Source organism: Grampus griseus (assembly GCF_964374135.1).
Source record: "Grampus griseus genome assembly, chromosome: 11".
Taxonomy (NCBI): domain Eukaryota; kingdom Metazoa; phylum Chordata; class Mammalia; order Artiodactyla; family Delphinidae; genus Grampus; species Grampus griseus.
The window spans coordinates 101,153,133-101,179,876 of record NC_139005.1 but is presented as its reverse complement, the minus strand read 5'-3'; the positions used below and the strand labels follow the sequence as shown (position 1 = coordinate 101,179,876).

The 26,744-nt window shown below is 58.6% G+C and overlaps 1 protein-coding gene across 1 annotated transcript in view; it reads right to left on the bottom strand.

The window, feature by feature from the left end:
• Positions 1 to 16,748: 16,748 nt before the first annotated feature.
• Positions 16,749 to 26,744, bottom strand: part of TAFA5 (TAFA chemokine like family member 5) — a gene marked incomplete at both ends in the record, with an annotated part of 161,858 nt that continues 151,862 nt past the window's right edge. Inside the window, 2 exons of the mRNA XM_082666203.1 lie at positions 16,749 to 16,793; positions 17,208 to 17,335. Coding sequence (XP_082522329.1) covers positions 16,749 to 16,793; positions 17,208 to 17,335 — 173 coding nt within the window. The remainder of the gene's footprint in view (positions 16,794 to 17,207; positions 17,336 to 26,744) is intronic.

Here is a 26,744-nt window from a genome sequence, read left to right as displayed (position 1 = left end):
TGAAATCATTACACATACTTGCTTGGAGGTGAGAACACACAGGCTTTTGTCCAGTCTCTCTTTCCTGTGCCAGCGGGCATGTTTCTTCCTTAAAGCTGCCTACGAATTTCACCTCCCGTTTTCACCTCCTAACTGACACTTGTGTTCCAGCTACTGCTGACTCCGTGCCCTGGCCCTCAGGGCTGAAAGCCTTTATTAATCTAGTCTGGGGTTGGCAAACTTGCGCTACCAAGGGCCGGGTAGTGTATATTTTCAGCTTTGCGGGCCATAAAAGTCTTTCTGCAAAGACTCAACTCTGCCATTGCAGTGTGCATGCATGCCTAGACAATATGTGAGTGAATAAGCAAAGCTGTGTGCCAATAAAACTTTATTTAAAAAATAGGTGGGGGGCCAGATTTGGCGAGCAGGCGGTAGTCGTCCGACCTCTGATCTAGACCAGAGCTTGTTTGTGTCTATGAAAGCTTACAGTTGAACACAAGTAGAGAAACTTCCATGTTCATAACTGGTCCAATTTAATAAATTCTCTAATTAGTTTTCAAGGCATTTCAGGTGATTCTCCAGAGTTTTGGAAACACCTGTTCATTTACCTTCTGTAAGTAATAATGACTGCATTTTCTCATATCAAAGAGTTGTGTGAGTTCATTCGCCAGGACTTCCAAAAAGTAACAAGTTCCCGGGTGGCTGCAGGCTAGCCTCGCGAGGGTCCATCTTCAGTGCAAGGGCAGCTTTGGTTTCGGGGGGAACACTGGGTTCCAGGGAGAGCCCACCTTCTCGTCCAGGTTAGCCTGGAGGTCTGTGGCCATCGTTCTCTTGATAGTTTTCTGCGGAATAAATACAGGGTCTGTCTGGTGCCTTTTTCTGCATCTTCTGAATCTGAACACACATTTTATTTGATCTCCGTACAGGGCTTTTCGTTCTACCTGATTCTGAAATATTAAAGTATATTTCCATTTCTTACCTAAAGCTACTGTGTGGTGGCCTTTTTTCTGGTTCTTTTAAAGGACTGCAGAAATCAGTCTGCTGTCATTTTAGGCAGGTGCGGGTGACCTATGTCCCAATCACTACTCCCACCAGGGGGCAGCATCCTGAAAACAATGCCAGGTCCTGGAGGGCCTCGGGGTGCTTTGCTGAAGGATTTCTGTGCCTGGAAGGGCTCCCAGCCCACAGCACAGACTCAAAAGTCTTTATTGAACAAAATGACTTTCTGGGTATTTTTCTAATTCGGGGGACCTTTCCAGTATCAGGGTTTCACTAGTTCCTAAAATGAACTGGGTAATTTTCCACATTTCCCAGTTGGCGGGGAAGAGACACCGCCACTGAATGCTTTCAAGAACATGCCAGTTAAAACATCTCCGTCTGGAACTTTTACTGGAGAATATTAACATTTTTCTATGCCTTTATTTTTGGTAATCCCCCTTCCCCAGAAAATCATATCTTTAATCAAATTTCCATATGTAGTGATCAGTGGGCTAGCTATGCATGCACTCTTGAATAATTTGAGGCCCCAACGCAGGCTGATTCTCCCTTCTTCCTTTCAGAACTATTTTCTAACATAAAAAAAAAATCTACACACGACAGAAGTAAAAATGCATTTTTATAGTTTTGCCAGCGATGCAACGATTAATTCCATGCCTTTAAAAAAATCATTAATATTTCTTTTTCATCTTTACAGGTTTTCTCCAATCTTTTTGAAGGTGGCTTTTTCCATAGCTTGGTTTCTTCATTTTCGTTCTTTCTGAGTTAAAAATAAAGTTATTTAAGACACAAGTATACCGACGAGTCCATCCTTCCCTGTACCCACAGGTGCACTCTCTTATTCTCGTCACATTTTAAATGAGATTTAACGGTCAGTCAGATGCGTACACTGTAGCGTCCAGTAAGTGCTGGCCTGCGTGATGGTGTTAACGTTCTAACTCCGTCAACCTTACAGCAGCCCTAGGAAGCAGGGAATAGCATTCTGCCCATTTTATAGATGTGGAGACGGAGGCACAGAGAGCAAGGTCACGTGTTCTGAGTTAAGCAGATCACAATTGTTTTGCCCGGGAGCGGAGCTGGAAAGACTGACCTCACACCTGCATGTGACTCGTGGGTCGGTCTGCATGTTTTATTTCATCCTTCAACCAACAAATTACAGGAAGGTTCTGGTTGCTAGGGTTAAGGTCATTATTTTGGGTATAGTTTTAAATATATCACATTGTGGTTGGAAAAGAAAGTTGGCACATGCTTCCTCTTAGGTTGGTCAGTAACCTGGATTATGGATATTTTTGTAAATTTCATAAATAATAGAAAGTTAGAAGCAGCCTATTTGTATGTTATAATGTTCACTATGTTGCTGCAAATTCAACCTTGGTAATTTCATTTTTCAAAAGATCTATGCCCTGGTTCTTTTTATTGTTATTATCAGTGGTGTTTATTGGACCTTAACACAGATTTAAGAGCTGTTTAAATTCCAACTAAAAATTGTGTTTCTGATCACTTTGTTTATTTGTACTTGGGTTTGCTTCCTGTAAACTTATGTTAATCAGTACATAAAGGTTTCTGTGATACTTCTACTAGTTTGAACTGTCATGGATCAGTATGTGTCAATAACTATATACACACCTTAAATGTATCAATATATGCCACCATATTGTTCCAATTTAATCACTTTACCTACTGATTTCCTTTCCATTTCACTTGCCTAGTAACTTTGTTTATTATTTGCTTTTAAACTTTTTGGTTTGTTTGTAGCAGTGCCCTTAGAAGGCAACACATATTTGACTATTTAAAAAACCTGATTTGATAGTCTCTGCCTTTTAGAAGAGAAGGCTAACCCACTTACATTTATTGTCACCACTGAGGCTGCATTTCTGCCTTGATCAGCATGTTCCACACTGATTTCTGGTTCTGCTCCTTTCATGGTTCATTTCCTTACACACAGTTTTACTTGCTTTTTCTTCCACTGTAGTTTAGGAGAAATCATGTTCTTGTTTCTATTAGTGGTGGCCTTTATGTTAATCAAATGCACTTTTAATGATTAAGCCATTTCCCTAGTGATGTAAGTTCTTTCTTTCCATGAAGAGACATTAAGTGACTCTTTTCTTCGTCTGCAGCTGCCCCCTGCAGCTGTTGTCAATTTAACCAGAAGTTACAAATCAGATTATACAAAAATAGTCTTCACAACATACAGAGTACATTAAATAACAGTGTCGCCAATTTTGTGTTCAACTGCATAACCACAGTTACAGGAATAATTTATATCTAAGCCCCATGTAGTTAATTGGTATCTAGTCACCACTGATCTTACATATGATCTATGACCTTTCCGAGGTCACCAGCCACCCATTCGTATTTCTTTGATTGGCTCCAGGGCATCTTTCATTGACTCTTTCAGGAAAGGTATGTGGGTGGTACACTTTCTAAATCCTTGCAAATTTAAAGCCATCCTGTTTACTCCCTGTGTCCAGAACAACAACCAGAAATAGGACTGAACTTACAAGTAAAAGCATTTTTTGACAAATCCCTGGAGATGGTCTGTCCTTCACTCTGGTTCTGGGTCTCCTGGGTTCAGAGGTGGCTTGTCTATGCCTTCAGAGGTCTATGGACTTGTCCTCCTGCCTTAATTTTTTTCTCCAGTACAACCTGGATGATTAGAGAGTTTTCCTTCACTCTTCCGATTCACAGATATTGCCATGGGTGCTTGGGTCCCAGATGCTCTCATTCTGCTTTAATTGGGGGTTTCCCCTGGCTCAGGACAGCTTCTCGGCAACTCTCTCTTTTCACCTTAACGTGGTTATTCTTTGTTCTCACCACGTGGCTCCCCGCAGCGGCATCCACTTTCCCAGGTTGGATTTCTGTCCTGTCTTCTGTACTTATAACATCTCTCTCTTTGGCTTCATTTTCTGGGTCTCCTATGAACTGCCTCTCGGTTTAAGGTTGGTTCACATCCTTGTGTTGATTCTCTGCAGTGACATGTCCATTATCTGCAGCTTCTGTACACATCTCAATCCACTCTGATGTTTTGGGTCCCATGGAGTTCAGCCTCTATTTGGCCCTGCAAACCTTTGGACGTTTGCCTGCATTTCATCCCAGGCTGCCCTTCCTTCAGGCTTCTTGCTCTGGGGTCACAGAGGTCACAGCCTCTTTTAGCTCTTTGATGCCCACAAGCAGACACTGACCAGAAGCCTCACGTTTACTGCAGGGGTTATTTCCAGAGCTAACCCTGCCTTTCGGTCTGCAGAAAGTGCTCCTCTCCATAGACAGCGCGCATCCCTTCAGAGGCTCCTGCTTATATTTTGGCTGTGATGCTTTTCTTATTCCCTTTTAAACAGGCAGAGGCCAATCCCGGCCAGGAACGAGCCAGCAGGCTCAGGGGGAGGGAGTCTGCACCCTTCCTCTCAGTTCCAGGGGCTGTGGGAGGCTCCGCCTGACCCAGGCTGGCCCAGAGGTTTGGGGTGATGTGCAGAGACCCTCGATCTTCATGGGACCCAAAAGGCAGCTCTCAGTGGGGTCTGATCCCACCAGGGAGGTCAGGTTTTCTGTCTGAGCTGCAGAGTTTTGAGAACGGAAGACTGAGGGGGGACAACATGGCCTTGGTGAGCCCGTCATCTGGCTTCTCCTGCCCCAGGTGAGAGGCTCTTCCTGCTAACTCTGCCCCTTCCAGTGGAGCTCACCTCTGCGCTGGCGTCTTTTCCTGGTCCTGCTAGAGCCGTGTATTCACAGAGGGAAGGGGGAACCACGGTGCTGGGAGGCTCCACCTCTGCCTGATTGTTTTCTGACCACTGCAGGGGTCTCTAGGTCCGAAGGTTAGGTCCAGGCACCAGGAGGAGGCCCTGGGCTCTTTGTACATCACAGGAGGTCTTAGAGCAGGGGCTCGCAGGATAAAAAAGCAGGGGCATCCTAAGGTTTCTACCGTCCACTCTGGCAAAGCACCCAGCGGGGTCTTACCTGACCTCAGTGCACACTTCTCTTCTCTCCAAGTCATGATGCTATTGCCAGTTGTCCTTAGTTTCAAAATCTTTTGAAATTGGAAGCTGGGCAGAGGCTGTTCAGCCAGTGTGATGAGTCTGTCACCCTAGTAATCCAGAAAGCCACGGCCACTTCTCCACAGACTTGGCACGAGGACCAGACTCTTCCTCTCTCCTCCAAAGGTCCGGGGAGCATGCCATCCTCGTGGCGTGGAAGGCAAAGGTCATGGGGGAGAGGGAAAATGCAGGTCTCCACTTGTCTGTTCCTCGTCTATCACACGCCCATCTGTCCTATGAAACCCTGAAGCCTCATGGCCATGACCGCACACGGCCATGACCGCACACGGCCAGGTGCAGCCCGGACACGCAGAGTGGAGAGACACCCCCGGGGCCTGGGCGTCCCTGCTACAAGGCACCGAAGGGTTTCAGGAGGGAACGAGGGTGTGGCTTCATTCGGATGCAGCCATTGGGAACATGCGCACATATTCTGGAAGGTGCCACAGGAGGAAAGTCACCAACCTTTCACCTACAGAGACTCCCCTGGGGTTTAGAAATGCTTCTCATCCACTACTGCCCTTTCCCCAAACCCCAAGGACCTGTGACGTCAGCCTGGGGTCACGCTTACCCCTTCCACAGATGAGGAAACTGAGGCTCTGAGAGGTGAAAGTGACTCCCTCAAGGCCAGCCTCCCAGGTGTGCATTACACCTGCCGCCCCTGCAGGCGGCAGGGGCGGGGCAGGGGGCGGCCCTGTCCGGGGGCCCAGAGAACAGGGCTTGACACAACAGGGCAGTGTGGGGAGGTGCGATCCCACACGGGTCCAGGTGAGCCTGAGACGACGTTCTGGTTGGGGGAGGAGGGGACCCAGGGGCAGAACCGCAGAGACGACAATGCCGGCCTTGGTACCATCCCGACACTTACATCACCGGGTACATCTCAGTTTAATGGGCAGTTGGCATTTAAAGGGATGTAGATTGAGACACAAATCCCTCTATTTCATTCTTCAAGACTGATCTTTAACAAATGTCTACGCCAAATGCCGTATTTCACACCCTCTGCGGCGCCCAGAAGCCATCAGAGTTGCTCTGTGGGCGGAGGGGCTGGGCTGGGGACCGTGGGTCACACCGGACCGCAGCGAGAGGGCCGAGCGCAAGACACAACCACAGAGAGAGGTTTGGGTGTCCAGACCCTGGGGCGTGAGGGGCAGGCTGGGGTGGGTGGAGCAGATGCCAGGGGCCCGTTGTTCCGAATCAGAGCCAGAGCCACGCTGGGTTAGGAAGCACATCACTGCCCTGGCGAGTTCTGCCATGCTCGTGCTGACTTAACTTCCATCTCAAATATACGATCTGCCTTTTCACAGTAAAGCAGCATCAGATTTACCTTTGTCTTTCATGAAAAAATAAATCACTAGGTAATGAAATGTCACGTGTAAGATTACAAGGACGTAGTAAACCAACAGGGCAAAACCGTGTTCTCAGCAGCTTTGCCTGTCGTTCTGCCCAATTAGTTCATGAAACGTGGAATCAACAGAGTATCAACTCAAACAGCTCTGCTGGAAACCGGGGATGACTCTGAACTTCGCGCATCCTTAATGTAGGCTCACGTTGACACGCTGAGAACGCACTGCATGCCTGCAGGACCACAGGGGCGCTCCCGGCCGTGGCACAGGGCCGGGGGGAGGTGGCAGGCCCCGGCCAGCCCTGGCCGGCGTGGCGGGCTGGCTGAAATGGACAGCATGGTGGTAGCAATGTCTGCTCGCTCTAGAACGGCTGTCCTGATCAACAGCACTGTTCTCTGAGGGTCCCCCTACGGGGACACATACCCCACCGAAGGTGGGGCCCCAGGCTTCCCTTAGGACTGCTGAGATCTGGGACTATTTGGAAAACTTGCATCCCAGGCTCCCCCATCAGGCTGAGCTGTAGGACTTGGGTACCTGGCCAGCATCCCCCTCTCACCGAGGTCCTGCAGAAAGCATTCTCTTCCATCTGGTCAGCAACTACCTGACCTCACGTGTTAAGTAATAGCCATTCTTGCAGCCCCCAAAGCGGCCCCTCCAGGGATTCTTCAGGCGTGAGATCTGGAGGCCACGAGTGCTTCATCCGTGCATCCCGGCATCCAACATGGAGCCAAAAAGGATGGAGGACAGCGGGGCGGGGGGGAGCGGAGGGAAGGGGGAGCTGGCAGTACTGATGTACTGATGTACTGATCACGTGACCCGGCTGCCCGTGCAGGGCCAAGGGGAAGGCCACCCCTAGGTACGCAAAAGCAGGTCAGAACTCTGCTGACCCTGACCCTGACCCTGACCTGGTCCTCTTGGTAGGCTGCCTGTCACCTCTGCGGTGTCAGGAACACCCGACCCCACCATGGTGGCCCGTCCAGTGCCCACTGGCTTTCTCCACTGGACCCCTCTCCTCCTGTTTCAACCCTTGCCATTTACGGATTTAAAATGATTCAAAGGACAACTGCTTTAAGGAAAATCGAGACTCACGCAGCATAATTACTGTAAACGGCCATCCGCGTGTCACGCCTCCTATAATGAAACTGGCAGAAAGCGCCCATGGGAATATTGTGGGTTTCGTCAAACCCGTTTTTTGTTTCTGGGCTCACTTCTGCCGAGAAAATGAAGAATGTCAGTGCTCGCGATGCGTTGGTGCCGGACCATCTCCGTCTGTGTTTACACACAGAATCTATTAAAATGTCCAGCTATTATTGCCATGATGAATAGCAGTGATTCTAAAGCACACAATACGGATTGCAGACGGGGATCAGAGTCACGACAGGGTATTTTTCATTGCTTGTGAGGAAGAGAGAACTGGCGAGTGGCAGGTACCGAGGTTCTCCTGGAGGAGGACCCACCGTCCGCTGGTTCCTCCACGTTTATCCTGGAACCTCCTGCACAAAAGCCTCTCGCCCTTGGGAGCACGACGTGGGCACAGAGCATCCAGGCCCCTCCCGGGTGGTCCTTGGAAGATAGACGGAGGGGCTGGCCTGGCTGGGGCCCACCCATCTCAGCCCCCTCAGTGGTGAGAGGGGGCGGTCCTCCCACCCACAGTGCTCCTTCCAGGCTTTTCCTCTCCCCAGCCCTCCTGCCGAGCTCACCCCCAGGCCCCAGGGCCCTGCTCTCTGCCCCCAGTTCAACCTCCGAGCACCGTGTGGGCTCCGGCAAAACCCGCCATAAACACCATCCGATCAGATTCCAGAAGATAGACGGCAGCCTCCCAGCTCTGCCTGGGGGGCGACTGAGCCCCAGACCTCACGGTTCGGCCAGCTCCTCCTCTGTCCCTCCCATCCCCTCAAGGGGCAGACGTGGCCCCGAGCCCGATACCCAGCGCAGAGCCGGCATCCAGAACCGGGAGGGACCACATAGGTCAAGGAGTCTTCCTGGAGAGACGGACTGGGCTGAGGCCCTGTTGCTCCCCGCCGGGCGGAGAGCTTCGCGGATGACAGGAGGCTGTGGCCTCACCCTGCGCCATTCCTGCAGCCTCCTGGCCAGGGTCCCACTGGGCATCATCTGTAGGAGGGGAAAGGCCTGGGCAGGGGCCGGAAGCACGGACCCCGTGGGCCCTCTCAGGGTGGGAGATCCCAGCAGATCCTCAGGACTGACCATCTCCTCCTCCCACAGGAAACAGGAGAGACCGGGCAGAAGGCGGCCGACCGTGGCCTCGGATGAGAAGGGCACACACCACCTCATCCCAGCTCAGGACCAGTTTCCTTCCTTTGGTTTTCAGAGCAGGAAGCGGTAAGGGTCTGTAATGAACCTTTCTGCTTGCCGGGATGGCTCATTCGTTTGGGAGCAGAGAGGACAAGCACCCCCCAAGTGTCCCCAGGCAACCCTGGCCTTCCCCACACCTGGTGTCGCGATAGTCCTGTCTGTGGGAACTCACACCCGGCAGGGAGGCTGGGGACCCCCGAAGCCCCGGGTCATGAAATGGACTGAGCGTGTGTTCCTCCACACGGGGGACGGAGCCCACGGTTCCCGGGGCCCAGGGCGGGTGCTGGCCTGAGCCCAAAGCGGACGGACGGCCAGATGGTGGAGGAGAGAAGGCCTTCGGCTGTGACGGGAGTGAGGCCTGGAGGACGCCGGTCAGGGGGAGTGACAACCGCACCAAAGCCTCCCCAAAGTCCTTGCCCTGGGGGAGGAGGCCCTGCCACCTTGGCCATGGAAGGAGCCACGTTCCCAGAGAAAGACAGAAGGACTCCCACGAGGGACAGCAAAGTGGGGGCGTGGCACCTCAGACACCGCAGAGCATCAGAAAGGCTGCAGGAGCTCCTGGGTGGCCGCAGGCCTGGGAGGGAGCCTGGCAGGCTCAGGGGGCACCCTGCGGAGCCGAGGGGAACGCAGAGCCGGCCGGGCCAAGCTCTGGGAGAAAGACAAAGCACGGGCTCCCTGGCGAGGCTGGGAAGGGGGCAAAGGGCGCACAGCGGGCCCCGCCGGACCTAAGCCGCCTCCTCCCCTCATTGGCCACGCGGCGTCGGCCACGCAGCAGCGGATCTCACCCGCCAGGACACCTCTGAGCTCCCCTCCAGGACCACGGCCCCTACCCCCGCTGCTGGGGGACCCACACAAACTGCTTCCACGCGGTTGCTGGGGGGCCGCCACGCGGCCCCGCTTTGTCCTCAGCGAGTCCTGGCCCTTCCGACCTGGGTGCGGCCCTGGCCTGCTGCGTGTGGGCCAGGAGGGGTCAGGCCGGGGTCACCAGTCGTCCTGAGCCCCGCCTCTCCTCACCCCCCTGCACCCGCCGTGTGCAGCCGTGTCCCCTCCCTGGCACTGCAGGCACGTCAGGGTCCCACCGCTCCTGCCGAGACCTCAACATCTCACCTGCCGCCCCGCCCGGCCTCAGACAGTGACCTGAACTCCACGCCCAAGCCCATCCCGGTGCCTCGAGAGTCCCTCGGAAGCCGCTCAGGATGGACTCACACCTCGTACGGCCCCTGGGTCCCGCCTCACACGCTGCTGGTGATGCCTGGTCCCCTGAACTCCAAGGGCCGGCGCCTGGGGAGCTGGCCGCAGACAGGTCCTGACTTCCGGCTAGGTCAGCTCCCTGGGAAGTGGTGTCGACGACCGACGTGAGCTCTGCGAGGAAGCGTGTGTGTCCATCGCGCGAGGGGCCTGACCTCCCCGAGGGCAGCCGCGGTGCCCAACAGGTGACAGGGCGTGAGATCTCGATACACCTGCAGGGCTGCGTCAGACCCGAGGCTCCCAGACATTCCCTGGAGCATCCTGGATGATTTCCCTTTTTGTGTTCCTGGGGAAGCTCAGGGCATCCCACTGCCTGACTCCTCTGCATTTGGGGGTTGCCCACAACTTTCGGGGAGCATGTCCATCCAGTGCCCCTCCCTCGAGGAGCCCGTCCTGCCAGCGGGGGCCGTGCCGGGGGCTGGACCACTGCACGCACAGCCTCCTGAGGATGGGGCGCCCAGAGTGGGGAGCAGGGCCACGGCTGCCTGACCCCGGGAGGGCCGTCCCAGTTACTGACTTCAGGCTGGAGGACCCCTACCCCCACGGGCTGCTGGGCCGCGGCGTGGAATTCCAACGCATCCCAACTCGGCTGCTTTCTGGCTTGGAGCGCTTCCGCTGAGAAGCCAGATACACTCTGATGTCTGAGGCTTTGTACGTGACCTATTTTTTCCCTCTGAGTTTTTACAATGTTGTTTTCATCTCCAGTGGCCTGAAATTTCATGCTGATACGCCTCAGGATGGGTCTTTCTTCCTTCATTTCTGGCCCGCGGTGAGTCCTGGCACACAGGAAACCCGGGCTTTGAGTCCTGGGAATTTCTTTAGAAAATATGTCTTTGATAATTCCTTCTTCATTGGTCTCTATTTTTGGATCGTATATTCTTTAGACCTCCTGAATCGGTCTTCTAATCTGTTTCTTCTTTTCCTTTCCTACTCTTCCTACTTCTTTTTTTAAGTTCTGCTCCTGGCTTTTTGAGATTTCCTCAATTTTATATCCCAAACGTTTGCTGGAGTTTTAACAAATTCTGTCACACACACACACACACTCATACAGGTACATATTAAGTCTGCGAAAACATATACACACATCACGTGTGTGTGCACGTGTGTAATTTCCAGAAGCGCGTTCTTGTCTTCTTACAGCTCTTGAAATAAGTCTTCCTTCAAGGAAGCTACTGCCTTGAGACAAGCAGCCCCGACTCTGGGTGGGAGCTGGGGGTGAAGGTGACCTTGGGCAGCGAGCCTGGCGGGCTCGCCGTGCATCTCCGTGTCTGCACCACCTCCTCTCTGCTGCCTCTGCTGTCTGTCCCCTCTAAGCTCCTAACCCCTTTCCTTAGGTTTGTGTTTGTTTGTCATCTCTCTCTTCCCACCAGACGAGGATCCTGATGCTAGAAGCCCGGCGGGGGGATGGGGGGCTTCCCAGAGGGGCCTCAGACCCCAGCTCACAGCGCCCAGGTTCTGCATCAGGCGTGGTTGGTAGGCTAGCGGGATACCCTCCCCCCAAACTCTTGTCCACCCGAAACCTCAGAATATGACCTTCTTCGGAATTGGGTCTTTGAAGATGTAATTAGTTAAGGACCTTGAGATGAAATCATCCCTCATGTAGGGCGGGCCCTAAATGAGATGCTGGCATCTCTGTAAGAGGAAAGAGGGAAGTTCAGATGCCCGGGGAGGAAGCCGGAGGCCGAGCCTGGTGGGACATGGCCACAGTCCAGGAGGCCCCAGGACGGCAGGCAAACCCCAGAGGCTGGAAGAGTCAGGAAGGACCCTCCCCGAGGATGCAGAGGGAGCACGGCCGCACTGACCCCTCTGGACCTCTGGCCTCCACACTGCGAGGGGGTGATTTTTGTTCCTGGAAGTCACCCAGTGTGTGGTCACTTGCTACAGCAGCCGTGGGAAGCTCAGAGCCTAAGTTTCTCGGTAAAGAACCCCCCGTGTCCTGACCGCACCCTCTGGGAGTGGGTGGGTCTCACATCTCGGGACTTGGGTTTCTCTCCGTCTCCGGGTTTTCAGGAAGTTCCCCTGCACTTGGCGTTGGCCTTATGGGGTCCAGAGTTGTGAAGGTGTGATTCCTCCCCGGCGTGAGCCTCTGGGGGCTCCGGGCTCCTGCGGGGCACACAGGGGGCCACAGCCACGGTCCGGGTAGGGAGGACCTGGGAGCCCTCCTGCAGCCTTTCCACCGGCCCCCTGTCAGCTCCACCTCCACTCCACACGCAGGGGGCCTGCGCCCCGACTCCTGAGTCCTGGGGTCTGAGCGTGACCCTGCCGCTCCTCTGGGGTTCAGCTCCCCGTGACCTGCCGAGTGCAGCTGCCTCTCCCATTTGGCTTCGCTGTCGCCTCCTCTTCCGTTCATTCCCCGCACGTCCCCCCCACCTCCAGGGGTTTCCAGCGGGCAGAAGTGGGAAGCGTGTATTCTGTTCTTTACACCTGGGAGCCTGGTACAAGCACCTGCAAAGTGCCCCTGACTGCCCTTCGAGAACGTGAGCCCCAGCGTGAGGGGTCCAAGCTCGGGGCCCCCGAGGCTTCTCCTTCTGTGTGTCCAGCCCTGGGTGGGCACGTGGCACAAGGACCCTGGCTGAAGCGTGGAGGCCTGGGCCACGTGCTGGGTGAGCTCCTTGGACAGAAGGCCCCGGACAGCCTTTCTCAGGAATCTCGGTGGGAGGGGCCCACACTGGACACACACGAGGCCCTCGGGTAGTACATTTTGAATCCGGGAACGCAGAGGCCTCCAGGTCGGACCTAGGACTCCTCCCTCCGGAAGCTCCAAGCTTCCTGGGTGGGGCGGCACTGGGTCTGCGGGGGCAGCCCGGGTGAGGCCGGCCGGCCCTGGGACGGTGAGGACCGACGACCAGAAGGGGCACTGCTCCCTCCCCACCCCTGCCCCGTACCGGGCTGGCTCTTCAATCCTGGACCAGCCACGTGGAGGATGGACACTCGGCACGGAGGAGCGATAGTAAGAGCCGCCTGGGCCTGGACGTGGGTCAGTGGGTCAGTGTGCGCAGCGCACGCTGGCCTAAGTGCCGGGCTGCCCGGCCCAAGCACGGCCAGTTCACGACAAGATGCGGGAGGCAGGGGTGATGAGCCGCAGGCCTCCAGGCTTCAGGCGGAGCTGGGCACTCCTCCGTCCCTCCGGGGCCTAAGGGAGCCCCCCGGGGGCCCGTCCGCACCTCGCTGCTGTGCACTCCCAGGTCCAGGACACCTGGGCCTGGGCAGAATTCGGACTTCCTGGGGCAAAGGTGATCAGAGGCAGCTCCTGGGAAAGTGCTTCTCTTGTCATGAATTTCCATGACATCCAAGGTCCTGGAGTAGATTGTACAGACACCCCCCAAGGGGGCTCCTTGCCCCCCACGGTGCTGTGTCCAGGCAGCACAGAATTAAAACGTAGGACTTAATTGTGCATCTGAGAGACGGATTCACCCAGGTGGTTTGTTCTGGTCCAGGAGGTATTCATTATAGCAGCTACGTGGACCATCTTTAACACAGAAGCACTGTACGTGGCAGATGGAGCGTGTATCCGACTGTCCTGAGTGCCACAAAAGCCCGGGCGCCGCCCCAGCTGCTCACATCTGGACAGAAGCCGAGGGTGGGCAGGACGGCGCTCCGCTCGCGGGGGCCTCACGCCTACCTGGGGCCTGGCCTTTTCCTTCCCCTCTGCCTGCCCGGTCAGCTCTGCTCTAAGGGGCCGCGAGAGGGCCAAGGAGGGGATGCTGTTTGCGACCTTGGGGAGGGCCTGTGATGTCCACCTGCTCCACTTGCCCGGCGCCGACCGACGTCACAGGCAGCCCTCGGAACAGGGATCGCGGGAGCCACAGACGCCAGGTCCCCCCCGCCGCCCTGAGTACCTCCGGGATGCCGGGTCCCCAGCTCTTCACTGCAACCTGTCCTGGTACCCGTGTGACCTCACCTGTGACCCTGTGTGCGTTTCACGAAGCAGCTTTTGCCCTCAAGACACAGATGCTCCTGGATGTTTTTATTCTGTTTCTTCCTCTTTCTTTAAAACGCTGATCGTGAGCCACTAAATTAATTTCACGACCCACTAATGGGGTGACGACCTGCACTTTGAAAAGAGGTGATCTAGGAGATGCAAACGTCAGCATGTGCCTGGGGTCTGGGCTCTGCTAACCCATTAATCAATTTATCACATGGATGTACGGGAGCCCCGAAAGAGGGACCGGGGCTGGCGGGACCACAAGGCCTGCGCCTGCCCTCGGGCAGCTCATGGTCTGCTGGGGACACAGAGAAGGGAGCAGCCATGGCCCATGCAGAGAAGGGGGTGGGGCGTGACCAGGCAGTGGTGGGGGGGTGACAGCCACTTCTGGACGTGGCCCTGGCTGCAGGGGCGCTGGGCTGAGACCCTGGCACCCGGGATGAATTAGCAGTTCTGTGGCCAAGCAATCCTGAGGTGCCTTACAGCCCCCCTCACGGAAAACCAATTTATGCTAAAATGTGAAACCCCACAGTGCTAGTCTGCCGTCTGTAAGAGGTCCGAGATGTCATCGTGGAAGGGGATTACGTGCTTCAATTATAAGGTGTTTGGGTCAAGAGCTCAAGTAAGCTTTTAAGAAAGCTTTGAAAATAGGTCTCCGCACACAGGCCAGGGTCACCTCTGCAGACACTTGGGATGATGACAGAGCTCGCTGGTCCCCTAGGGTCATTTCAGCGGGATCTGCCAACCCAAGCACGCGGGGCCCACTTCCCCGGTGGGGATGCGACCCTGCGGGCCAGCACATAGGCGGGAGGTCACTGTCACAGAACACGTCCGGCCACTCGGCCGTGTCTCCGAGTGTGAGCGCCTCCCGCCGGGGGAGTGAAGGGGCCCTGAGCGGGTGCACCCCTCCCTGACCTGCCCCAGGTGTGGCGGGGCCTTCCTGCCTAGACCGTGGGCTCCTCCTAATGCACCTGTTCCAGCATGAGGTGCTCTCCAGGGCGGGCTGATCTCAGGATGTGCGCATCAGAGACTGTCTTCTCACCTGGAAGACGCGTGGGCCTTCTGCAGCGCCAAGGCCCCGTCTGAGTTGGGCAGAGCCACCTCCACGGCTCACTGACCCCCGGCCGTGGCCTCCCTCAGCCACCCCAGCTGCAGTTTTCACGGCTGGAAACCCGAGGTGATGGTTCTGAGCCCCGAGACCCGTGAGTCCGAAGAAAACGACTGTCTGCACCTTCCCAGCAAACGTCTTAGAGCAACTTGAGGACCTGAGGCTGCGCTTGCAGGGATAGGGTGCTAGGGCTGCCGAAGGGGCGCCCTTTGTACGTAGAGGCCCCCCAGAACCTCCGAGGGGCGGGGGCGCAGGGCGCCGGGAGCCGGGACGGGGTCGGGGGCTTGATGGGAGGAGATGCCCCGATTCACCGTGAGGAGACTGAGGGGTGCTGCCTGGGGCCACGCGACCTGGAGGGCAGGCCTGACCCCGCATCCATGCACAGCCAGGCCCGCCACGGAGGGCGGGTGGCCCGGAGCCCCCTCCAAGCCTCACCTCCTGTGGGTGTTCGTTCAAAAGACCCCCAACGCAGCACCTCCGCACCAGGGCTGGCCCGGGCCCCCTGCACATCCACACGCTGACCCCGGGCCCCACGGATCTGGGGGCGGTGGCCCTCGGGTCCAGGGGTCTGCTTGTCCCCCAGTCTCCACCTTTCGGGAAACCTGGAAAGGTCAGCTGCTTCCTAGACGGTCGGGGAGGCAGCGGCCCCACCTCAGAGGCCCTTCTGCTCCCGGAAAGGTCAGCTGCTTCCTAGATGGTCGGGGAGGCAGCGGCCCCACCTCAGAAGCCCTTCCGCTCCCGGAAAGGTCAGCTGCTTCCTAGACGGTCGGGGAGGCAGCGGCCCCACCTCAGAGGCCCTTCCGCTCCCGGAGCAGTGAGGCAGGTGGCAGGTGAGGAGCTGGCACACCCGCACACTTGCCAGGTGTGACGACAGATCCCTTGCCTCCGCGTTGCACGTGCACGAACAAGCATGGCCGACGCTCAGACAAGCACACAGCTGCGGCTTCAACAACTGGGGACCCGGGGGCGCCTGCTGCAGCCCAGCCCACCGCTCCTCGTGGGCGGCCCTGCTCGGAACGGACCCCCAGGCCTGCAAGGGGAGGCTGCAGGCAGGGCCCCCCGCCCGAACTCCCGCCAACACAAGAGGCCTCCGAGACCTCTGATGGGCTGTCTGGGTGCAGCCCCGGGCCCGCGTCTCCACTTGACAGCCCCGCCCTCAGAATGTGCCCCCGGAGGCCTGGCTTGTCCCCACCCGACCTCCCTGCCGGCGGTGGGACCAGGGCGTCTGTGTCTCATCTCGGAGCAGCTACACCTAATTGGCCTCTTAAGGACGTTGCTGAAACAGCCCATCTGACTTCTCCAGCGGAGGCTGCAAGGGCAGGAAGGGGTGGGTTTTCCTCTAGACTAATTCCTGAGGGGCCGTGGCCCCCGCTTCTCTGCCATGGATGCCAGGGGAGAAATCCAGATCCTTCCATGAGACCCCAGACCTCCCTGAAATAACGTCCCCCAGCATCGAGGCGGGAATTTTGGCCAGGAGCCATAGCCCACCCCAGTCCTCCGCTGTCTACGTCAATGTCACGAGGAAGAGCCCGGATGTGGGGTGAAAATTGGCTGGCGGAGTCCAACACTGTGCGGGCCCAGCGTACAGAGCACCAGAGCCGTCCCCGTGGCCCTGGCCGGGCAGCCCCGCTCCCCTGGCCCACACCATCCCAGCCTGTGCTTAAGTTTTCCTTTGGGAAAGGAATCTCAGAGCAAACAGCCCCAAAGCCACTTTGCCGCCCTCTGCCTCCCAGCCTGCGGGAGACCAGCCTGGGGAGCCCAGAGTCCACAACTGTCCCTCTCGGTGGGATCCAGGAGGGACAGAGGCACCCTCAGGGGCTCTCGGGGTCTGTGCTCCGAACAGCCACCATGCCTGCCTGGGGGGCGAGGGTACGGCCTGGACGAGGCCCACGGCCCCTCCCCAATCCTTTCTCTTTAAAGGCCCTTCGTTCCGAGGCCCTTCTGTGGGTTCTAACCTTCCCCCCAGCCTGGAGCTGGGAGTACATGGCCCAGAAACAGGACAACTTCACTGGCAATGTCGTGTGGGCTGACCGGCCTGGAGGGGGTTCTGTCCAGCCTCTCGGGCCGCTGGGCACTCAGTGACCGTGTGATGGGTCTGAGCAGCCCGGCGACAGACTGATCCGGCCGCAGAGCAGGGAGGTTCTGGAGGAGGCGGGGCTGGCAGCCTGTGTGTCGGTCCTGTCATCGCGCGTGTGGGGTGCACCCCGCCCCAGTGTGCTCTGCTGCCTGAGGTCCCCGCACCCCCCGCACAGCCAGCGCCGCGCACCTACCGTGGTGGTCTTTATCCGCCCGCCGGGCTGCGTGCACGTCCAGCCTGACCGGTTGATCAACAAGTCACAGCCTTCCCCCTCCAGACAAGGGAGCATGTCACACCACTGCTTTGTTTTGATGATTCGTGCTGCGGAGAGAAGAGAGAGCTGTCAGCGCTGGCCTGGGGCTTGAGCCGTACCTACGCAGCCCGATTCCCGGCACCGGAATTCAGGGACGGGACGGTCCAGTGGGCAGCGCCTGGTGTCAATCAGGGTGGCCTGGCCAGACTGCTGCCCCCTCCCTGGCCTCGCAGTCAATCGCTCACTGCCCACCACCAGCTCTGCCATTGGCCACTCAGTAAGTAGTGACTGAGGGCGCTGGGGACAGTTTCAAGAACCTCCCTTCCCAGAGGCAACAATGTACTTCTCTCCTTTGTCTGGAATCTGCGTGGGAGCCAGCAGTGGGCGGGGGTGGGGGTAGGTCTCCCGGTCAGGACCCCCCTCAGATGCAGTGGGGACTGCCCGACCGCAGGCCGCAATCCTGGGCCCTGGGTGGGTGCTAGGAGGGAGGTGGGCAGGGGGAGGGTGGGGACTCCTGGCAGATCGTATGGAGGCCACGGCCCTCCAGGGCCCTCATCCACAAAGGGGACCCCTCCCCCCGAGGACGTCCCAGGGCTGGTGACATCAGGACTCGAGTCCTTGTCACTGTCAGATGGGGTGGGGAAGGTAGACCCCGTGGCCGCTAAGCACTGATGACTCCAAACCCACGCTTCCAGGCAGAAGGGGGCTGCGTCTCTCTTTTCCTGGGAAACCCACCACCTTTCTGTGGCAGTGGCGGGAGGGCCTGGGAACCCATATGTGACGGAGACCCTGGAAGGAGGGACTCTGTGATGGAGAGAACACCGACTGTATGCATGGAACTGTTCACGGAACCTGGGAACTACGGGTCGTTTTGAATTAGGACGGAGTGATGCGCGTCCTTTTAAAGCAGGTTCGACTGCTTTGGTGGCTGCAGCGGCCCCCACGGCCCCACCCTGCTCTTCCTGCATCTTGAAATTCTTAATAACTTTTAAAGGGTCCCAGCATTTCCACTTGGCATGCGGGCCGCCAATCACGCCACCAGTCCTGCAGGCAGTGACTGTCCCTACAAAGGCGATCGGGGACCTGGGAGGGGCCTCACCCCGTGGGGGCCTGGGCCTTGGGGCCATGCAGGGGAGGGTGACTCGGTGAGTCTTAACAAAGGGTGGGCGGGGAGGTGGTCTGGAAAACAGACAAGGATGGCATCCCAGGTGACCCCTTGCTGCCAATTCTGACAAACAAGCGGGAACTGCCTGAGCGCAGCGGGGAGTGTCCTGGGATCGAGGGGCAGGCAGAGGGCCCTGTGGGTAGTGTGCTGCTCACCTGACCCACACCAAGCATCTCTCTACCCACAGCCAGCTGGTCATCCTGAGACCGGCTCCTTTCTAGGCCAAGCTACAGACGGAGCTGTGACCCCCGCCCCCTGCAGTCGCAGGATGAAGTCCTGACCCCAGAGTGGCTGGACTTGGAAACAGGGCCTTTACAGAAGTACCTGAGGTTAAATGAGGTCATAAGGGTGGGGCCTCACCCCACAGCATTGGTGCCCTTATAGGAACTGACCTCAGAGAGCTCAGCCTCTCCCACGTGGGATGCAGTGCAGGCGGCGGTCTGTGGGCCAGGAGGGGGTCCCCACCAGTCAGCCGCACCTGCATCGCAACCTCCTCGCCTCTGGACTTCGAGAAAATGAATTTCTGCTGTTCGATACCTACAGCCTATGGTGCTTTGTGACCGCAGCCTGAGCTAAGACGGCCCGGGAGACCTCACAGTGCGGAGATGCCCCGCAGCCAACTGAAGTCAGAGAGGAAAAACACTCCAGCCGAGCGCCAGCGTGGTTCCCACGGAAGAGGAGACGCGGCTCTGCTCTCACGGCAGGTGTGGGGGACGGGCCACCTCGCTGCCCAGAAACGTCTCTAGGCCACGGCAGGCCCGGCTCCAGCCGCGCCTTGCGCTCCACGTGGCCCTGCCAGGACCCGCGGGCCACAGGAGGCTGCATTCTCCAGCACATCCCCTCTGGACTCTTTTCCTCATCCGCTCATCGTTCCGGCAGAAGTCCCCGGAGCAGCCCCGCCGTCCCTGGTGCACCATTTCGGTGACAGTAAATGACAACACAAAAACCTCGTTGCACACCAACAAATGCAAACCGTAAACCCATGAGGCAGCGACAGGATTGAAATACACACCCCGCCGCTCCCCGGAAACCCTATGTGTGTGGCTTAGAGACGGTCGTGACGAATTAAAGAAAGAAGGGAGGGTTTCTCTGGGGTCATCCAGGACAGACAGCGTGGGAAGAGGCTCAAGAGTGGCTAAAAAAAATCTGGACCTGTGCTCCTGTCTCCTGGGCTGCACCCAGGGAAATGCTGTCAGCGTACTGTGCCTGTCACCACGCGGCAGGGGGATCCAGACCCCAGCTGTGCCCAGGGAGCGGAGCCAAGAGCAGGAACGTGGCCTTCTCAGGTGACAGACCTGCCCTCAGATGCAAGAGGGAAATGCAGTTCTGGAGGCAGGGAGGCCAAGGCGAGGCCCCATACAGAGAGACTGGAGCCCAGAAGGGCACTGGCCCAGACCAGCAGGGCAGGGCAGCATGGGCCACGTCAGAGGCCTGGTTCTGATACCCACGCTTCCCTGGCTAGCCTGCAGGACAAGACAGCAGAGGAGGGAAGGGTTCAATCCTGCACTGCTGTGCCAGCAGAGGACCTCGAGCCAGCAGTGCTTCCCGTGGGCTCCGTCCTCCCCGGGAAGCTTGGTGACCAAGGGGACAGAGAAGAAGCTGCAAGTGGAGTACGTGGCCCAGGGATTGGCCAGTCCATGTGTAAAACACACACTCTTCATGGTCAGGTGAGGAAATAAGCCGCTCTTGGCCACTGACCGTGGGGCTGGAGACGGTAGACGGACACTGGCAGAGACCGAGCCAGGCTCCAAGCATGCAGGGGGCTGGGATGCCTGCGGGTCTCCTGAGGCTCCGCCCCCGGCCACAGCTCAGCTGGGCTCCAGGCCCTTGGTCGAGGACACGGGCCGGTTCCTTCCCCTTCCCCAAAGCACAGGAATTCACCCCCTCTGCTCTGTCCCACACGCAGTACTGAGAGGCGGGGCGACGGCGGTGGGGGAACACGCACCCCCCATTCTCCTGGGGGGAGCCCCACAAACATAACGGGGCAACATCTGAGGGTCAGTCAGGAAGAGGGAGGAAAGCTTGAGGGGCGTAGGTCCCACAGAGCCTGGCCACACACGTTCACACACACATACACACGTGTGCACATGCACAGGAATGCAGAGGTCACACATGCCCACGTGCAGACACATGCACACACGTAAACACCCACAAAGGCATGCACACCACACCCACACATGTGAAACAGCACACACGTGTACACCACGGACATACACACAGATACGTGCACACGTTCACAGGCACGCTCACTGCCATACTTGTGGGACCACTTCATGGGCTGGCCTGGCGCACAGCAGTCGTGTGGGTGTGTCTGCAAAACAAACAGGCAGACCTGCTGCCTGGCCCCCGCCCTGTCCCCACCTGGCGCGGTGGCCCGGGCGTGCGGGTGCCGGCCCTGAGGAGGGCACTGGCCGGCCAGGCTGATCACTCAGCGCCTTTCGTTGGCCGCGGGAGCTCAGCTCACTCAGCCCCGGCCCACTTCCTGCTGCGGGCGGACGGAGGCACAGGGCTGGGCCACCACGTCCCAGGGACAAAGGGGCCTTTCGTGCCCACAGGTCACCACCTCCTCTCCTCTGGCCCCAGCGTCGTGGCAGCTCCCAGCGGGGGAGGGCATCGCCCAGGGCTGGGGGTGCTGAGGGGGCAGAGGGATGGCGGCTGACGGATGTGGACAGCGGTCCAGCCTGTTCCTGTGTCACAACCACGGGGCCCTCGGCCCGTGCAGGCCAGGGGCGTGGATCTCCTGCTGGCCACGCGCCCAGTGCCTGTCCCGGGCCTCGGGGCCCAGCGTGGACCAGCCTGCAAGCTCGAGCCTCTGAGGGGAAGCGGAAGCCCTGGGACCCGGCCTGGCCCACACGCCTCTCCCTCCGCCTCGCACGTACACACGCCCACACGCACACACATCCACCGTGTGCACGTGTGGACGTCGGCCTGCAGGGTCCCCATCTCTCCAGCGGCCAGTGCTGGGGCCTTGGGATGGAGAGGCTGGGTCCCTTCTCTCCGAATCCCCCTCTGCGAGGACACCCGGGTGATTCCAGGTCCGGAGGGGCTCATTCCCGGCTGCCGCCCCCCCAGGAGGAAGCCGCCCCTGCAGCCCAGCTGCTCGTGACGGACAGGACAGAAGGCCTCTCGGGACACAGAGGGCGCCGGGCCAAGCTCTCAGGCAGGCAGGGGCCTGGTGGTTGGGAGGGGAGCAGGGCAGGGCCCAGGGCGTCCAGGGGACTGAGAAGGCCTCTCGGGACACAGAGGGCGCTGGGCCAAGCTCTCAGGCAGGCAGGGGCCTGGTGGCTGGGAGGGGAGCAGGGCAGGGCCCAGGGCGTCCAGGGGGCTGAGAAGCGGGGGGCCCGGCAGGGGTGCAGGTCCTGGACATGACCGGACTGCTTCAGGTGGGTCTGGGTCAATCGACTGAAGGGCCAACTTGCCAAAACTGTGGGGCAAACTGTGCCTGGAGTCGAAGACACATCCTGGCAGCTTCAGGGTAACAAGGGCCACAGAGGGGGGCTGTGGGGACACAGCCAAGAGGAGACGGAGTGATGTGCATTCAGGGGACAGGACGGCTCTTCCCAGGTGAGCAGGGCGGCGCTGCAGCCCACGAAGAACCCACGAGGACCCTCAGGACAGGTGCGCTCACCAGGGGTCCTAACAGGGACATAGCTCATCTGCCTTGGGGCCCTGCCTGGGGGACCAGCTCCTTCCTCCTTAAGAGACAGAAGGAGCCCGGCCCCTGTGGTCCCCACTCTGAAAACCAGCCGCCTGGCATCAGAGGGATTCCAGGCTAAATTCACTCAGATCTGACAGCCAGCGGACGGAGGGGCCTTCGGTTGAGCTCACTTACACCCCAAAAAGCTAATGGTGCTTTACATGTGCAATTTCTCAGGAGCCTGCGAAACCTTCAGAGCTGGTCTCCAACAGTGGAGACCAGCAGCATCTTTCTCCGGAAGGCCCGTGAGACAAAGCTGTTTTTCTATCTGCTCACGTTTCCTGAGCCCTTGCCCTCACCAGGCCCCGTGAGGGCCTCTGGCTGGCTTAGCCCTGGAGCTGCAGTGTCCACCCTCCAGGGCCAATGCTCTGGAATTTTCCATCTCAGGAAAAAGATGACCCACGTGAGGCAGGGAAAACGTGGGAAGGGCCAGGACGGAAGGCAGAAGCTGGAGGGCCTCAGAGTTCAGACTTGCCCTGTTCAAAGGGGACACTTAGCGCTGTGGCTTCTCCCCAGTGCTCTCCTCGACGGGGCTAAGCACCCCTATTTGATTCCTTTCAACCTTCCTGATCAGCATCCCGAGGAGGTAGAGAGGGTCTGAGTGGACCCCAGTTCAATCAGCTCACCAGCCACGGGAGCCTCCTACGGCCGAGAGCCTGTGTGCCCAGCCGTTGATCCTGTGTGTGTGTGTGTGTACATGTGTGCGTGTGTGTGCACACACCTGTATGTTGTGCGCGCAGGTGCACGCACAAGTATTTGTGGGTGGGTATGTCCCTGTGTGACGTCTGAAATTCTGTTCTAGTGACTGAGCTGCACATATGTGGGGACCCTGCCGCCAGCAACAGCCTCTCCCCACCGTGGTGCCCATGACGCCGGGACACCCTCTTTGTTTACCAGCACAAACAAGCTCCGAAGATGTGGAAGCGCAGAAACACGCCCCCGCACGACGCCCTCGCCCACCCCCCCAAGCCTAAGGATGGGACAACCAGGACGACCTTGAAGCCGTCCGGGGTCTGGTGGACAGCACGCCTGCTCAGACAGCAACGGCAGCGGCCAGCGCGCTGCTCGCTTGAGTCTGGACAGATGGACGGGGATCGCGGAGACCATCTCGCTCCGCTCAACGCCTGCGCCCTTTGCTGCTCGTAAATTGCATGGGTCCCTTCGGAATAAACTGTTTCTTCATTTCCATTAACACGAGTCTGCTTACTTTACTGAACAGCTTGGAAAAATGAGTCGTCCAGAACAAAACCAGTGGGATTCCAGAAATCTCCGGCCACATTCTCAGATACAGCCATAAATGGACCTTGTCAGTCGGGGACGGGGAGGCCGCTGTCTCTGGCAGCATCTAACCCAGAGGTATCTGTCCCCAAAGTCCCCCGGATCTTGCTGGTGACAGAGGGGTGAGGCCACATCCACACCCATGAGGAGAGGGGCAGCTGACATTTAATATAAGCTTATAGATATTAATTACACACACACACGGGAGTCAAATATAACTGGGATGTATCAAGGGTTCTGGAAGAATCTATCACATGAAGAGCTGACACAGGCCCTGAGGATGTAGTCCATTTGCTACTGCTGCAGGGAACGTTTCGAGGACCCCAGGAGGGCCCTGGGCTCCCATCTCTGTGCTCCTCGGGATGGCACGTTGAGGCCCTTCCCGGGAGCAGGTACCGGCAGAGGCAGGAAGGCCCGTGCGGCTGGGAGGTCAGAGGGCACCCTGGGTAGCCCCCGAGCTATCCTTAGAGGACCTTCCCGGCAACAGCCACTCTCAGGCCGTCCCCCCCTGGCAGCCTGGCCCCAGGGACGGGAGGAATCAGAGGCGTAGCGCTCTGGAGAAGGGCACAGCGATGGTGGGAGGACAGGCGAGCCCACGGGAGGCCCCGCCAGGCCTGGGGAGGGCCGGCAGCTGTGTGGAGATGACCCAGCACACCTGGGCCTCCCTGCCTGGCGGGCTCTGGTCTCCCCCTGACCCAACCCGGGGATCGGTGGCCTTGGGCTTGGGAGAACGCAAACAACCGGAGCATCTGCTGGGAACCCCCATGATTCCGGGAGAAATCCATTTTGCCCTTACACACCCGGGGGCAGCTTCTGCATTTCACAAACTCCCATTTGAAACGTCAATGCCCAAACACACCAGGTGAGCACACCTGGCGGGACTGAGCAGGCCAGGTGGCTCCTGGGGGCTCTGAACCAAGCTGCTGGGCCGTGCAGGCAGCTGCCGACCACGGGGACCGGCTTGCTAACCCTCATGGGGAGTCCCGTGCTCCTTTATCGATAGACTGACTATTGGTTGTTACTTACGAGGAACCAGTTCGCCTGATCTTCACATCACACATGGGGACAAGGACGCTCAGAGAGGTTAGGAGATTTCCACATTCACACAGCAGCCGGAAGGGGACGATGCGAGGGCTTGAGCCCGGCCAGCCTGACCAGGGTCCCCCACGCTCCCTGATTCCACGCGGCCGTGCACAGGAACGGGCTCCCAGAGGCAGCAAGAGGATACGCAGGCAGGGCCCGGCCGGCAGGAGAAACCGTGGCTCGACCAGGGAGGAGAGGAGGCCAGGGTGGCGTCTGGAGCTCGAGCCCTTGGGGTCCGAGTCCCCGTGTGCCGCTGCTCACAGCTGGGCCCTCGGGTCAGGCGCCTGCCCTCGGTTTTCTTACCTGTGGATGGGATGAAGGCCGCTGTGTCGGGGCAGGGTAGGGCGCTGATGCAAGGACAGAGCTGATGTAAGAGCCAGTCAGAACGGCCGCGGCTGAGGGAAGCCCCCGCCCCACCACTGTTCATTCTCTCAGCATCATTATGGGCTAGGACGGCGCAAGGGATGCTGGGGCGCGAAATGTGCGTGTCCCCCAGCACCAGCTGCTCTGCTGCAGGCGGGTGGCTGGCCCTGCAGTTGGTGTGGGACACAGGCCTTCGGTCCCAGCATCCTGAGCTCTGGAGGCCAGCAAGGGACAGCACAGCCACACCGAGGACCAGTGCCAGGGCCACTGAGGGGACAGGGAGGTGACCCTCCCCTGGGGCAGCCCCAGCCCCCAGACTCTGTTAAAGGGCCCTTGTGTAGCCGCCGCCTGCCCCGTCCTTCTCCACCTCCGGGTCCGCTAGGCCCTCCACGCTGCTCCACAGCTACACCCCCAGCTGCACGGGACCAACTCAGGCTCCTGTGGTCCACCATGCTGTCCCGAGACGGGCATCTCTGCTGTTTGCGCTTTCCAGCTCAGCTGTGCTATCAACATGCCTTTCGTCTTCTTTTGAATTATCTTCTCAGGACATATTTCCGGGAGAGGAATTACGGGGTCAGAGGGTCTGAGCATCTCCACGGCCCTGGACGCATCCCGCCAGGCTGCCCGCCAAGTGGATCAGACCCCGACCACGGCCAATCGTGTGTCCTCAGTCATCTGCCCCCAGGGGAGTTGGCACCGGGTCCCGTCCTGCAGGCGACTCTGTGACCATCAGTAGGCGGGTCAGAGGGCAGCTTTCCGACAGTCTTGGGCCTGAATAACTCTCTCCTACAGACATTTATTCTGTGCACGTTAGGCCAGTGAGCCTGCGTTCTGAGAGCTGCAGGTAGAGATGGCATTTCCCGTCCTCCCTGGAGAAGCTGCTCCGTCCCCGAGACGCCCCAGGCCGGAGTCACAGTGCTCTGGAGGAGGGACGGGGTCTCAGCAGCGGCCACGGGAGACTCCAGGAGGCCTGGGTGGTGGCTTGTCCCAGCCCCTCTCTGTCCCCAGAAGCATCTGGCAGGTAGAGGATGGATGGGGTCCTGGGGCTCCCACCGCGCTGGACCCACAAGACCACCCAGCAGCAGCCCAGCCCCGAGGGGCCTCCAAGCTGGCTCCAGAGGCCTGGCTGTCAGCTCTGGGCTGCTCTGGCCTGGGACCGGCTGGGTCTGCAGTCAGCAGCCCGGGCACAAGGAGCTGCTTCCCATACTGACGCGCCGGGGCTGTGCTCCGCCTACAGCCCCCTGCCGCCCCCCACAGGGCTGTCTAACATAGACACAGGTATACGTCTATTCACGCGTGTATTAGGAGCTTCCACGTGCTCACACGTTTTGCTTGGTTCCCCATAATCAGAGTACACTGCACGCACGTGTCTGCCCTACCTGCGATTTCAGGGAGGGCTGTGCTGACATTCGTCAGTTTATAGGGTTAGCTTCATCCCCTCAACCTCCCCCCAGTGCCAGGCTGTGCCGACCCCTCTTGTAGGAACTGGGTACATAGAATGGCCTCCAACGGTCCCAAAATATGCTTCGGGGCTTTGCCACAGCTGATTACAGCGGACAGCCGGGAAGGGGGGCCTGTGACGGCAGCGGGGCCTTGGATCACAGCAGCTCCTGGCTACCCACCTGTGTTCCGGGGGCCCCAGACGTCCCAGCTGAGAGCGCGGTGTGGATTCTCACAGCAGCCTCAGACGGGCACAGGGCCGTGGGGAGAAGGAACACAGACCCTGAAGTCCCGGTAAGGAGCTGCCCGAGTACAGGTGAGGGAGGGAGGGAGGGAGGGGCTCCGTGCAGAGAAGCCCCCATGCAGGGCTGGCCCTGCGCACACACCTGCTCCAGCTCCCAGCTCTGAGGCCCACTTGGTGACAGGCGGACTTCAGCCTGCTGGGACCAGG